General features: G+C 48.7%; 1 protein-coding gene across 1 annotated transcript; it reads left to right on the plus strand.

The window, feature by feature from the left end:
- The first annotated feature begins 606 nt into the window (after positions 1-606).
- Positions 607-4,108, plus strand: LOC117863149 (probable cytokinin riboside 5'-monophosphate phosphoribohydrolase LOGL6). Its single transcript, XM_034746745.2, has 7 exons — positions 607-887; positions 1,775-1,872; positions 2,052-2,082; positions 2,663-2,762; positions 3,213-3,283; positions 3,401-3,544; positions 3,684-4,108. Exons 1-7 carry the CDS (start codon positions 711-713, stop codon positions 3,825-3,827), a joined length of 765 nt encoding a protein of 254 aa, XP_034602636.1. The 5' UTR covers positions 607-710; the 3' UTR covers positions 3,828-4,108.
- The last annotated feature ends 11,102 nt before the right edge of the window (positions 4,109-15,210 follow it).

Raw genomic sequence — 15,210 nt, forward strand, 5'->3', positions numbered from 1 at the left:
AAAATCCTGCAATTTCATACGACATTCACTATGAAACATGCAGAAATAATAGTTGCATGTCAATCATTAGCTATTGCAATCTATGTCAGAGCATCCGTTTTTTTAAGATTTCGGACGCCTGTTCTGTAGCATTACCGAAGTTCTTCTGCTTCTCTCTTTCTTCACAAGCAAGCATGTCTGTGTCTTTCTTCTCGAGAACCCTAGCATGAGTGTATGGCAAGCCGGCGGTCGTAGCCGACAGAAAAGCCGGGTGACATTCAGTTAAGTAGGGTTCGCGTACGACTGTCGACTGTCACCGGTCGCTAGAACGCTAGTTGATAAGCAAACATCGGAAGAGATCAACTGAGCGAGATAGATACAGTAATAAACTCCGGTTGATTCTTCTTTCCGAACAACCGATCGTGCTTAATTTAATTACACCTTGATCAGGCCTGCTAAACATTGTAGTCATCAGCTTTCTAATAATTCCCATCAGTTAGGTAGAATCACACACCAGCTAGCTCTCCGGATATGTTTCAGCAGATAATGAGCTCCGCTGGGGCCCACCGCCCCTCCAGCTGGTATATATAACACCGAAAGTGGTGGTGCAATCGAGTGCACTAAAGCTAGCCATTGCATGCTGTAGTGGGATATCTCTCAATTCTGCAGTGCCACCATTGCTGCTGCAAACAAGCGGACATATACAGAGGGAGGAGTGGAGTAGCTAGACGATGAATAGAGAAGATCACATGGAGATCATCAAGGAGGAGGAAGAGGCAGCTGTGGATGAGGTGATGGAACTGTCGATGGCGACGTCTCGGTTCAGGAGGATCTGCGTCTTCTGCGGGAGCAGCCAGGGCAAGAAGAAGAGCTACCAGGACGCTGCCGTCGAGCTCGGCGAGGAGCTGGTGCGTCTTCTTCTTTCTCCTCGTCATCTCGTTAGACGACAGTTGCATCATCTTTCAGCTAGCTTTCAGCTTTCATCTTGTGCCTCTGTTAAGCTGAAATGCCTTTGCTTTTCCTCCTCCTGATCAACGGTAACATGGATCCTAGTCCGCGCGAAGACATTTACCGTGTTTTCGTTCTAGCTTTGTGGTAGCAACTCTACGCTGCGCTTCAGGTCTTCAGTGTTAAATTATACAAGTATATGCATTAACCGCTTATGTAGGTCGAGCTGTAGAGCTGAATTCCAGCAGAAAAACCCTATTTCCATTTTCACAGTAATGCATATATACATCCGATCGAGATACCTCGCTCGGTACTGCAAATATATGCACTGAAACTACTGCTCGCCCTTTTTATTTGTATCAGAGACGATGAGTTTAAATTTTAATTTTGCAGGTTTACACATGATACTTTTCGTGTATTACAATAAGTAGATTTCTTTTGATATATTTGAAACACTATACCATGTGCTTTTCACAAATAGGGACCCATTCTCCTGCACCATATTCTCCTCACTCATATAATATTGATGCTCCACTAGCTACTTCTTTCCCATGCATTTGCTGAATTTATTTCAGTTCCTTTGAAAATGATCTCAGTGGTTACCATCAGCAAGCTCCTCCATGCATGCATGCATTCACTGAATTTTGAGCAAATTTTGGCGCTTCACACATTCTCAGTTTCAGTCATTCTCCACCTCATGACATTGTACACAGTTGTTGCAAACAAAATAAACATGTACATAGATCACTGCATTCTACAGTACGTAGCTACAAGTATATAGAGTAGAAATGCCCATCAAGTTAACTAGTTCCATTAGAATTGTATATCACTAGAATTGCCATTGTAGGTCTCAAGGAACATTGATCTGGTCTATGGCGGGGGAAGTGTCGGGCTAATGGGCCTGGTCTCTCGAGCAGTCTACAACGGAGGGAGGCACGTCATCGGGTACGTAAACAGCAATGATGCCATGATGGTCTTCAGCACTACTAGCACACATGCATGAAAAGAATAGCCAGAAAACTTTGTAAAACCGTGACAAAAAGAGTTGGATTGGTCGCATCCTCTCTGGTGCTAAATGTTATATAATTTGTCATCTCATTTGTCGATCCCTTGTTTATGTGCAGGGTGATTCCCAAGACCCTCATGCCGAGAGAGGTACGGCAACCACGCTCTCACGCCTCCCAAAAACACTGTCATTGTTTAATCGCATACAATGATTCCCATGAATTCGACAAAGCATGCATGGAAGATCAGATTCTTTTTAGTTTTTCCTAGTACTTATATTATCTGAAATTTTAATAACTAATGTTAATTATGTATGCACTATGTACTGAAGAACTGTTTTTAGCAGCACTGAGGTGTAGATGAACTTAACGTGTTTAGATGTTGAAAGTGGAAAGGAGGATGCAATCCTATCTGCTCTGGTCTGAAAGATCACATGGAATGTTCAGTGAAAATCCTATCTGCTCTCGCTGATCCTGACTGCTGCTTCTAGTGTCTGCCCCTTTGTTCATAAGGCTTTGATCCTTTAAGCGGATAATGACTTTATTAACAAAAAGAAACGTCCCTCGCATTTTCTTTTTGTCCCCCACAACAACACCATCATTACTTCTCCTGAACCATGCCGGCCCTGCTGCCCTGAATAAAATAAAATATGTCACAGCCACCCTTTCTGGTTAATTAGGCTATGGAGTGTTGATTGCAGGCATGCATGCATGTTTGCTTGTGTGTGCAGATAACAGGTGAGACGGTTGGGGAGGTGAAGGCCGTGGCAGATATGCATCAGAGGAAGGCTGAGATGGCTAGGCAATCAGATGCCTTCATAGCACTCCCTGGTACAGTAACTTCTTTTTACTAATCAAGCTGACTTAGTCAACAGGTAGATGCAATTCACCTTTTACTGTCCTTTTCTCTCCCTTGGTCATGTCGCAATGTCACATATGCACTCGATCCATGCGTAGTGGAAGCGTGAGTCGAAAGTTGTGTAAAGCAGGATGCATGAGGTACTTTGACTTTAGATTGACCACCCAAGTTTGCCTGCCTGGATTGGTTGGTGCAGATCCTTGTGTGCATGGGTTTCACATTCACTTTATGGAAATTCAGGTTCCTTTCTGGTCCAATTGGGGCAGTTGATGAAGCATATAATTTTGGGTACCAACTGTTGACGTGACCATTAATATGGTAGTTGCTTCAGTTATCCAAGCAATAGTCAATATGTGCTCAGAATCACTAATCAGCATCCATAGTTCTGACAGACAAACTAAAATGTTCGTTCGGTTATGCAGGGGGCTATGGAACGCTTGAAGAGCTACTGGAAGTGATCGCATGGGCGCAGCTTGGCATTCACGACAAGCCGGTACTGATCTACTACGATAGCTCTTCAGTGTCTGCACCTCATGCACTGAAGATTCACGCACTGCGTACCACAGTCACAGATGTTTTTACAGTTGTGTTTTTCGGATCGATGTTACAGGTTGGGCTGCTAAATGTGGACGGGTACTACAACTCTCTGCTATCCTTCATCGACAAAGCCGTGGAGGAAGAGTTCATCAGTCCGACCGCTCGCCACATCATCGTCTTGGCTCCAACACCAAAAGAACTGCTCGACAAGTTAGAGGTGACCCTACCTGACAGAAATCCCTGGACGAGAAAGAACAGTTGACTTTCAGTACAGTGTATAAGCTGTACTGTTTTTGGTGCATGACACTGAAGAAAGGAGAGCATCAGCTGACATTTTATCTGATCCTGGTTCACAGGAGTACTCCCCTCGGCACGAGAAGGTGGTGCCGAAGATGAAGTGGGAGGTGGAGCAGCTGAGCTACTGCAAGAGCTGCGAGATCCCGGGGCTCAAGGAAGGGACGAAGCCGATCATCCAGGCGCAGCGAGGATCCATGCTCTGAAGTCTGATGTCTGAGCGTGAGCGGTAGCTACTACGTACTCGCCAGTGGCCATTTAGGTTTCTCTACAGGCCTGCGCAGGTGTGGTGATGTAGGAGTTAGCTGCGCCGGCTGCGGAGAGAATTTATTATTGCTTAATTTTAATTCCTGTAACTTGGGGTAGAATGCGCCCAGCGTTGGTATGCACCGATTGATCGGTCCACTATGGGCTATATATATCAGCTGTATTAATCCTGTAGAGATGACATTTTTAAGTGTGTTAACTCGAGCTTCTAACTAGCAAAGGCCGGAGTCGTTGCTTTACTGGATTGTTTAAAAAAGGAGGAGACTCCTTGCTCTAAGAAGATGCTTGTGTGCACTCAGCAGTACTCCAACGTGCACTGCTCTGAGGAATTTTATTTGAGCAGGTGCCCCGGAGGAATTGCCACCGGAGAGTTTCCAGAAGAATAAAATGCGGCACGCACTACAACATGCGACTGTTGGCCCAGTAGTCTCACTAAAAACATGCGAACATGCGGCACGAATTGTTGCGGTTTTGGGCTAGAAACTGTTGGCCCAGTAGGCTCAACCCACGTATAAATGGGCCTGTTTCAGACTTTCTTTGATGACCCAAAAGTACAACCAAAAAAAAAAAACCCGACGCGCAGCAGCACCTGTGTCTGTTTTGTGGGTCGAATGCGAACGTTCAGCAAGTGACAGCAGGAGGATGGTGCGCCGAACGAAACCTGAATTCTTCGCTGCCGGTGGCCCTCGAGGCCTCGACTGGTGTCCCCCCGTCGCAACGCGGCAGCGACACCGCTTTACTCGGCGAAAGCAGCCGAGTCACCGACCCACCGAGCACCGATCGCAACGGGCTACTACTGATGAAGCGATGATCCCCCCTTCCCCCGGCGCCATTGGCGATGACCGAAACGATGGCAGCGCCCGCGTTCCACCGTCGCAACTCGCAACCCAACCCAACCCAACCCAACCCCACGTTTCCAGCGCGCGCCCGGGCGAAGAACACGGGGACCTGTCGCGGGAAGTCGTCAGGCTCAGGGCTCAGGCTGCCCTTGGAGCTGCACGTCGCGTCGGTTCCCAGCCCCCGTGTCGAGCGAGGGTTGTCGCGAACGCCCCCGATGAACTGCGAGCGTCACCTTCTGGGGCTTTGGGAGCGTCAGCTAGCGGATGGCTTGGGCTTGCCGTCTGTTTTCTTGGGCTGGTCTGATACTCTGTCTAGGAGGGGGACCTGCGAGCTGATTCTGTGATGATGATGATGTATGGAAGTCCAATCGAGACGAGGACCACCACGCTGGACGCCGGCAAACCTTGGGTTCACACTCCAGGCGGTAGTATTTTTCTGTCGAGCCGTTGCGTTGCGTTGCGTTGGCTCAAAGAAACAGGGAACACACGAAAGGGAGAGGAAAAAAAAAGAAGTTTCACGGAGCAGTTGGGGATTCGATGGTTGCGTTCCTGGTAATTACTGTCGGCTTACGCTACGGCTCTGTGGCTGCTACCGTTCTGAGCTTAGTTTGGAACAGAGCACCAGCATCATCAGAGCAGCAAAGTGCGTTCTAATTGGAACTGGAATCTGAAACGGAGGGTTGCACTGCGGAATGCAGATTTCCACAGCGGTTTCCAAATCAAACGTACCGGAATTTCTTTCTTTCAGCTAGCCACATGACCCTGCGCGCTCCGCTCCCGGCGGCGGCGACCCCTGCCGCTCCGCCAGCCAAGCTCCTCTGCCGCCCCCATGCCACATCCAGAGTCTTCGCAGCCTCCTGGCCGTCTATACCGCCTGCCATCACCCCGTCACCCAGAGCAATCGTAGATCTGGGGGACCCTGTAAAGAAACACCACCACCCCCTCCCCGCAGATCCAAGGTCAACACCGATTACTAGGACATGCCGGATCGCAATAGGGACGCTCCCCTCCGCTGCGCCGCACCTTCGCTCAGGTCGTCAGGGGATCAACCGCGGAGGATTTGATTTCGACTCGACGAGCTCAAAAGCTGCAGGCCACCATTACTGTGCCCGTCCAGAGCAGTAACTCCTTCGACCGCTGCAACTCTCCTCCACCCACCCGCCGTCCCGCCGCCTACGAAGCTGTGCCTGAGGTGATTGGCGCACGGCGCAAGGCCGCCTCATTCACTCCTCAAGATGGCTGGGTGCCGGTCACGCAGCCATACTAGTGGAGGAAGGACCAGCATTCAAGCCCAGCTCACCGGCCAGCTGCAGATCGACGCGGGCTGCATTCACGACGCCTCCACACCGACCACCCACAACACCACCTCACACCAAGCTTACGCGCTTTCCGAGCCAAAATCGACGAGCGCTGGTTCATCTGCTTAGCTACCGACCACCGCGCCTCTTCTTGCCGAGATCCCGTACGTTGCTTCCTCTACCACCGCTCCGGCCACCACGCACGGGACTGTAGCAACAACCACCACAAAAAGAGAAACCCGCCTGTTGCTCGTCGGTGGACACGCCGCCATCCAGAGTGCCTCGACAGCCAGCGGCCAGAGACCCGCCAAGATCTGCCACCACCACCGACGCCCACATCCTCGGCGGCCATGTCAAGGCTCGACGACCCAACGACGAGACCGGAGCAAGTGGACTGCCTCATCCAGTCCACCGGGGACATCGACGCCGATATGAGAGAGTGGGATACAACGGCGGCCGTCACCTAGGCGGTGCGTGGCCAAGAGCCAATCGACCCGCTGGATGTCGAGAGGCCAATCAGAGACGAGTTCAAGCTGCGCCACGAAAAGATGACTGTTTCACGCCATTTCCCTTAAGCTTTTCTCATCGAGTTCAAGCATAGCCACCACCGCACAGGGACGCTCCAGAAGGGCAAGGGCAATAGGCACCAGCGTCGAGATCTACTTCACCAAATGGCGGAGCCTTTGCGATGGAGAGGGCGTCGCGCTCCTCTTCCGGGTCAGGCTCTGCCTCGATGGTATGCCAATGCACGCCTGGAGAGCGGACATCACCGAGCGTCTAATCGGCAACAACTGCGCGCTTGAAGGCATCGACACCAACCTCAACCAGCCAGAAGAAATGAAGACCATCAACCTGTGTGCATGGACGACGAATCCAAGCTCCATCCCCAAGTGCGTTTGGCTGACGTTCACCGGCTGAGCGCGCGACGCCAGGCTAGAGTCCATACTGGTGTCCAAGGCGCCGCCAGGACACTGGCAACGTGGTGTCAAGCACTGCATCATCATCCACCTCGAGGAGATCCAAGACTACACACTCACGTCGGTCAACCTTGACGACAGGACGTTGTCGTGCACGCCCACAATCCGCCGGCTTCCTCCCTGGCACCTCAGCTGCGTCGACGGAGAGACAACGCCACACAGGGCGGCGGAACGTGATGCACGGCCGTACTCACCTTCGTGCCCGGACCAATCACGCCTTGGCCGGAGCAGCACGGCAGGGGACGAGGAACGGCATGAAGTTAGAGGCAAGCAGGACCAGCATCACAGGGGCTACAACAATGACCACACAGACAAATGGAATGTCTAGCGCTGAAGGAAGGATGATGATGACGACCGTGACCACCACGGTCATGGTGACCGCGCTCGTCACGCCCACAACATGCGCAAGCACACAGGTGGGGACGCCTACCGCGAGCGGGAGCACTCGCCCAGGTGCAGGACTTGGGGCGGAGGAAGCAGACACAGGGGGCGCCAGCACAAGGAGGCCGCCAACAACGTGGGTGAAGACGCCATGGCCATCAACAGCGAGCCTCAGCAGCTACCTCAATTCAACCCTCTACGCGACAAGAAGGCCATTGAACTGCAATTCATCTTCGCTAATCGCGCCTCGACGATGCAGGAGGTGGCCAAGAATTTTTTGTGCAGGCAACAGGGGATGGTGGACAGGGAACCAACGCATCTGAACACGCTCTTCTACGACTACAACGGCAAAGAAGCAGCTCTGGTAGACAAGCTTCGTCTGCCCCATGAGAGGACTGAAGCCTGGTCCGAGGATCGCGGACTCAAGAAAACAACAGTGACCCACTGATGATCAAGGTGGAAGATGCGTTCGCACGCATACTGGAGGACATACCTGCTGTAGGAAACAAGCAGGACGGTGGCGCCTTCATCTCCGTCCAGCATGTGGAAGCCACCTTGCAGAAGCTTCAAGTGGAAGCTGCCCTGCACGCCCAGGAGCCGGCTAACTTGCCGGATTCGCTGATTTTGGCCAATGACCATGACTCACCTCTGCATCACGCCTTCTTTGACATATTTGATGCTACACAGATGCTGCTCGACCTCACCAACGACATCGATGACACAACATGCCTTTGACGCTGGAAACACCGATGGAGCGGTCAATGGCAACAACACCCTGTCCACCACAATACAGGGAAACCAGAAGCAATGCAGCCCCAGCGGCAACACCCTTGTTAGGGCGTTCTTCACCAGTCGGAGCCAATCCTCCATGAGCCCCCTATGGAGGAGCAAAACTTGCAGGCATGGGCATTCTTCACCAGGCCGGAGCCAATCCTCCATGAGCCCCCAATGGAGGAGCAGATGGAGGAGCAGAACCCGAAGGAAAACAAGGAGATGCCTAAACGTCGCCGTCCACGATGCGTGTTTGACATGTCTATGGTACACCACAGCGCGAGACTATCCACCCATAGACCTATGCCGGCGATTCAACGGGCGCAACACAATCTGTGTCGAAAGCTTGGTCTTCTAACTAATGAAATGCAGCCCATCGAGGCTGCACTGCAGGAGTTCTTAGCTATGTTTCAGGGGCCACTTTCTCAAGATGTGATCAGCGCTGACTGTGGCTTTCAATTTAGAAGACCCTGTTGCTGAGGAGCTTGACACAGCTATGGTCGCGGTGGTAGGAGAAGCCATCACCAACATCTAGGAAGCCAACAACAACTTGCAGGCAGAAGCTCTTCAGGCGGCCACCTGATTTCTTGCTCAGGACCTCATTCAGAGCACTCCAGTCTATTATGTTAACTGCTTTGTCTCAACTATCTAGCAATGCAAGAAGCCATTGCAGCAAGTTTCGGGTATTCAATGACTTACCTTTCAATGGGGTTGTAATCCTAAAGCCAGAACATTTTGATGGCTGCTTAGCTACTTCTGCATGGTCGTTTCTTCACTTGTTGTCTGCGCTTCTGTTGTCTGTGCTCCTATTAATGAAGCTGAGTGTCATCATGTGTCTCTGGTTTTCTTTCTACCACACCGAGAAGCCACAGCTCTTGACCTGCATTGCCTGTCCTACCGATGCTAGAGATACACCATGTCACAAATGAACCTTGAAGTCTTATGTTGTAATGTGAGAGGGCTAAACCAGAGAGCTAGGAGAGACACGGTCTGAGAGACAATCTCCACCACACTATGCCACATTGCGTGTCTGCAAGAAACGAAGCTAAGCGAGATAGACCAATTTACGGTTGCGTATCTGGGAGGGCACATGCTTGACAGTTACACCTACAAACTAGTGGGGGGGCTCAATGGCACGAGGGGCAACATTCTTCTAATGTGAATAGCAAACATATCACGCTTAACAACGTAGTCATAGGAGAGTACCATATCACAGCAAAGGTAATAACGCAAGAAACGACAAACGACTTCAAAATTTCAGTGGTATATGGCCCAACCGGATCCAATAGGAAAGCAGAATTCCTCTCAAAACTTCAAACACAAAAGCCCGAAGCCGGTTCTCAATGGCTCATCCTAGGCAACTTCAATCTAATCTACAAAGCGAGTGACAAAAACAACAACAGGCTAAACCTGAGGCTAATGAACATGTTCAAATAGGCTTTAGACAGCTGACCTACATGAGATTCACCTACAAAATAGAAAATTCACTTGGAGCAATGAAAGACGCAACCCTACTCTTGTTAAGCTTGACAGAGTTTTTGCCAATGAGGAATGGGAACATGCTTTCAGTGACTACATCCTGCACGCCCTCTCCACCTCTTTATCTGACCATTGTCCATTGTTGCTCTCCAACCAATGTGGACTGAAACGCTCAAATCCTTCAAATTTGAGAATTTTTGGATGATGCTCCCGGGATTCAAGGATACAGTAACCCAGGCATGAAACGTGCAATCACCACATGTTGAACCTTTCCATAGACTTTACCACAAGCTCCATCACATGGCTGTTGCACTGAGGGAGTTGAGCGGCCATCTTATACCAGATGCAAAAATGCAACTGTACATGGCCCTAGAGGTTATACTACGACTAGGCGTAGTGCAAGAACACCGAGCTCTCCGGAAGCCGAGCACCTCCTGCGTAGCCGGCTCAAAACAAGGGCCATGGGACTGGCTGCCGTTGAATGAGCGCGTAAGAACCAAGCGAACAGATTAAGAAACCTTAAGTTAGGAGATGCCAATACACGATTCTTCCATCAATGTGTCAACTCCAGGCACTTAAAAAATTTCATTAAGAAGCTAAAAAAGGGGGGTGGCTAGGCATGCACCCATGAGGAAAAATCAACTGAGATCCATAATTTTTTCAAAGCGACCATGCAGCAACCTCAACCTCATCGCGTGGACTTTAATTGGGACCTCCTAGGGATGAACCAACATGAACTATCCTCGCTAGACTCAACCTTCTCCGAAGCGGAAATTAAAGAAGCCATCCATAAGATGCCGACTGATAGAGCACCAGGGCTAGACGGATACACGGGACCGTTTCTAAAATCATGCTAGGATATTATCAAGCAGGATGTACAATAAATGCTTTCTACTCTCTCTGATGCAACAGTCTCCAACTAATCAACATAGCCAGTATTATCCTATTGCCGAAGAAAGAGGGAGCGGACTCTATACAGGACTTCATGCCCATAGCCTCATGCATTCCTTCATCAAAATCATTACTAAAGCATTGGCAATTAGACTACAACCGCACATGAACTCAGTTGTCTCCAAATGCCAGAGTGCATTCATCAAGAAGCGGAGTATCCATGACAACTTCATGACGGTTCGCAATACGGCTAGACGATATCATAGAAACAAAGTTCCCGCTGTCTTCCTCAAGTTGGATATTGCGAAGGCCTCTGACTCCATTAGGTGGGATTACCTACTCTCTCTACTACAACGCATGGGCTTCCCGACACGTTGGCGCGACTGGATCGCGGCGATACTGTCCACTTCCTCCATCCACGTTCTCCTAAATGGGGTCCCAAACCAGCCTCTGAAGCATGGAAGGGCTTACGGCAAGGCAATCCCCTGTCCCCGCTCCTCTTCCTCATAGCAATTGATCCACTGCAAAAGGCTGCTGGAATTGGCAACTGAGATGGGAATCCTTAGCAGACTATGTGGACAGGCACCGTCATGCCGTATATCGATGTATGCCGACGACGTGGTGATGTTCATCGCACCAAGAAAAGAGGAAATGGACGTATTGGTCAACATTTTGGACCTATTTGGAGAAGTAACGGGGCTGAAAACAAACTTCCACAAGTCAACTGTCGACCCTATCTGCTGTGAAGGCGTACAACTGAGCGAAGTTCTACAAAATCTACCGACAAAGCATGGCAATTTCCCTGTCAAGTATCTAGGTCTACCGTTGTCTACAACACGCCTAAAGACGGTGGACTTCCAACCTCTAGTGGACAAGGTTGTTGGCAAACTTAGCAGTTAGAGCGGAAGGAACATGATAGCAGCCGGATGGCTTACACTTGTCAAATCCGTCCTGACCTCACAACCCGTCTATCTACTTACAGCCCTACAAGTACCTAAAGAAATCATGAAGCTCATCAACGCTAAGAGAAAACAGGTCCTATGGGCTGGAACCAAAAATATCACAAGTGGGAAGTGCAAGGTAAACTGGGTCCGGTCGGCCAGGCCTAGGAAAGGGGGCGGACTCGGAGTTCTACACCTTAGAAAGTTCTCCAAAGCACTACGTCCTTGCTGGCTATGGCAGGAATGGATGAACGAGGGTCCGCATTGGGAGGGATGTGATATCCCTTGCTCACAAGCCGATTACAATTGGAGATGGCAAGAAAACATCATTCTGGGATAGTGGTTAGGTCAGTGGACAAAGGCCGAGGGACATGGCGCTGAACTTGTTTAGCATCTCCAGGAGAAAGAACAGATTGTTGTATGATGCGGTGACTGATGATGCCTGGATACGGGATTTAAACCTTCTACATCGTGGTTTCTCTGTGACACATTTTATTGAGTACCACCACCTATGGGTTGAAGTCAACCGGGTGCAGCTTAGACCGGATCTCCCGGACACCATCGTATGGAAGCTCACGACAGACGGGCAGTATACTTCACAGTCGGCCTACCGAGTGCAATTCCTAGGATCCACGACAACTATTTTGAGAACCTCATTTGGAAAGCTTGGGCACTGGCAAAGTGTAAGTTCTTTAGTTGGCTTGCTATCCGGGACAGGGTATGGACAGCAGATCGTCTAGCACGTCGGGGATGGCCCAGTAATCCACGTTGTGCGCTATGTAATGCAACACAAGAGACCGGAATTCACCTTTTTGCCGACTATAACTTTACAAAGAAAATTTTGATAGAGATGAGTGCATGGATAAGGTGTGCAAATATTGACCCGAGCCATTGGGACAGGCATGACTTCCTACACAATTGGTGGACAGCTTTAGTGAGTGCTTAGGTGATCGGCAAAAAAGGGTTGCGAAGCCTAATTATCCTTGTCCTGTGGGAAATTTGGACGGAGAGAAACGCTTGGATATTTCAACATAAGGAGCAAACAGTGTGTCGCATAGTTAACAAGATAAAAGATCAGGTGGCCACATGGATTGTGGCAGGAGCTAAACATTTAGAGTCTTTCAATAACGTGGCACGGTTGTTGTAGTTTCCCCTAACGGAGCTTTTTGTATGTCTTTATCATGTGAAGAGATGAGCGTGTACAGAGTGTACATAACTTTTCTTGTATTCTGCCCGTCGAGCTTTCCTCTTTTTTAATATAGCAGCAGCTCTCCTGTTGGCTCGTTCAAAAAAAAATCAAACATACCTCACAACTGATCATCATTCGAGTTGAAAAGTACTACTATCTCCATCCTTAAATATATGATGTTTAGGACATCATATAAGGACGGAGGGAGTAAATCTTGAAGGTTGCAGACATTCGTCTGGAAAAAAAATAGTTTGGAGTGTGTTTTGGCTGTGGGATCGTTGGTACAGGCACACGAAAAGAGTGAGACCGAAGTCTCACCAAACGGGGCATTATCTGGAGCCGCTTCCTCGCTCCATCTCTCTACTTACGCACAGCTAGCTGTTGGGCCATTGCCTTTGCTTGCATTCCCAGGAACCCGATGCTTTCTTTGCAACAACCACCTCCCTCCTTCCAACCTTGTGCTCCAAGTGACAAAACAAACAAGACGCCCAAAACTACTTTTCCGTTTCTTTTTTCATTTCTCAATAATTGGAGGCCACAGCAAATTTCTAATCGTTCTTTTTTTATATATATATTCGAGTGGATGTACCTCGGTTTAGGTCGCAATGGCTCACTCATGATGCAGCTGGCAGGTTGACTGTTGCTGGATTCAGTTGATACGTCGCCTGCATTATTTCCTAAGCTTTGCTATTATCGTACGTGGACGCAATGCTCCTTTGAAATCCATGAATTATTGCTATGTCTTTCGAACGAGAAGGTAGCATCCCTTATAAAAAAAAATCCACGGATCATTTATTACTATGTTTTTTCGAACGAGAAGGTAGTATGAACTGAGATCTGAGAACATGTCACCTCTGAAATGGTGGGTGGTTTTTATCATTCTGTCTCTGTGATCTGGAAACTATCAGGTGAACTAGAATTGAAGTTACAATTGAACTCATGTCAAGGCTTTGATGTATCTTGCGTTATATTGGACGCACCGCCGGCTGAGATGAAACGTCGTTTTCGCATTGTCCTTGGTAAAGTAATTAGGAAACGAATATGCTCTGGTGGTCTGTTCTTTGTTGCTGCAATAGGAACCAAGAGTGATGGCTAGGTATGACCAAAACAAGTGACCACCATGCCAACCGCAAGGCAAGGTAAAAACTGGATGTATGGACGCTACTGCTATGGTCCAACGGGTTATTATATTACGGTCAACATTAGGGTTCATCAGTCCGCACATCACGGAGTAACAGAAGTAATTAAAGAGACTTGACTGTCGACAACCAAACACAGGCTACACAAGTTACCTATAGGCACATCGAATGAACTCCTATATCAGAAGATATATGCAAAATTTGCATTTAAAAAAAAACAGATTTCTTTCTTCCACCGAGCCAAGGAAAAACACCTTGATTCTTTTAACCTTGGCACCATTCACCCTTAAATTTTGTCACTGAAGAGAGTCACGGATTCGGCATGTTTGCAGCACCTCTACGATACCATGCCATGTCGTAATTCATCTTTCCGGCACCAACTCTCGCTGTTCCTGGCATCGTTTTCTATGCTGGCGGTGGCCCAAGACCAGTAATCTAGAACATATGTTCGTTGTCACATACCTAGGCAACATATTTGCCCATCTACTGCAGCAACAACATGGCAGCATGTTGCACGATGCCTTATAGCCTCGCCAAGGAAGCATCCACTGACCAGCTGCACCAAAGCAAAGCGCCTAACCGCCCACCTTACACGCGCGCCCCAGCACCTTCCCCCCTGTAAACTCTGATCATAAAAGTGCGTCGCCCTCGCTCTCTTCCTCTTCCTCTTCAAAGGAGAACATCTCTCTCTCTCTCTCTCTCTCTCTCTCTCTCTCTCTCTCTCTCTCTCTCTCTCTCTCTTCTTGGAGCCTGGAGAAGACGAAGGAACAGGGAGCAGAGGAACATTCAAGTTGCTGCGACGGCTGAAATCTGAAGTAAGCATCCATTCATTCAGAGTGCCGTCTGGTCTTAATGTTTCTTGATTCCAACTTCCCATGTTCAGTACTGTTTGTATCTGGTTTCGATTTGTTGTGCTCATTTATTCATTCTATGCCTTTTGAGTTTTGACAACGTAATTTATAAACTTGTCAACGAGCCTGCGCTAGATTTGGAGAAGTAATTATTTTGCTGCATTGCTATAGTGCTGGTTATCATTATGCACTTGTGTCAACATTGCAATGTAAACTAATCAATCTGCATCGTTGTAATCTGAAGCCACCAAAATAGCATTGTGCATCCTTCTCACTTTCTCATGAAAATGATAAATTGTAGTTTGAGCGATGGTCAAGTTTTTTGTTTTCTTATATTGTTCTTAGCACAATAGGCATTTGAAAGCTTTTTTAAACGAAATAGGCATTTGAAATTGAAGTCAACTGATCTAGTAGGCTGTTCGCATGTGTCTTCTGGGATCCCATGCTATGTCAAACAGAAGTGCACATAAAAAGCAATAAATCAGTAACTCTACTCATTGTTTGGTGGATGGCTATTATGTCAACTGGAAAAGGCTAGACAACGTGTGATGATTTTCATGACATAA

This window comes from Setaria viridis, chromosome 7 (assembly GCF_005286985.2).
Source record: "Setaria viridis chromosome 7, Setaria_viridis_v4.0, whole genome shotgun sequence".
In the NCBI taxonomy this organism is placed as follows: domain Eukaryota; kingdom Viridiplantae; phylum Streptophyta; class Magnoliopsida; order Poales; family Poaceae; genus Setaria; species Setaria viridis.

Coding starts and splice junctions, on each gene's coding strand:
- LOC117863149 (XM_034746745.2), top strand. CDS start 711: ATGAATAGAGAAGATCACATGGAGATCATCAAGGAGGAGGAAGAGGCA. Junction 2,083..2,662: donor AGACCCTCATGCCGAGAGAG/GTACGGCAACCA, acceptor TTGTGTGTGCAG/ATAACAGGTGAGACGGTTGG. Junction 2,763..3,212: donor TGCCTTCATAGCACTCCCTG/GTACAGTAACTT, acceptor TCGGTTATGCAG/GGGGCTATGGAACGCTTGAA.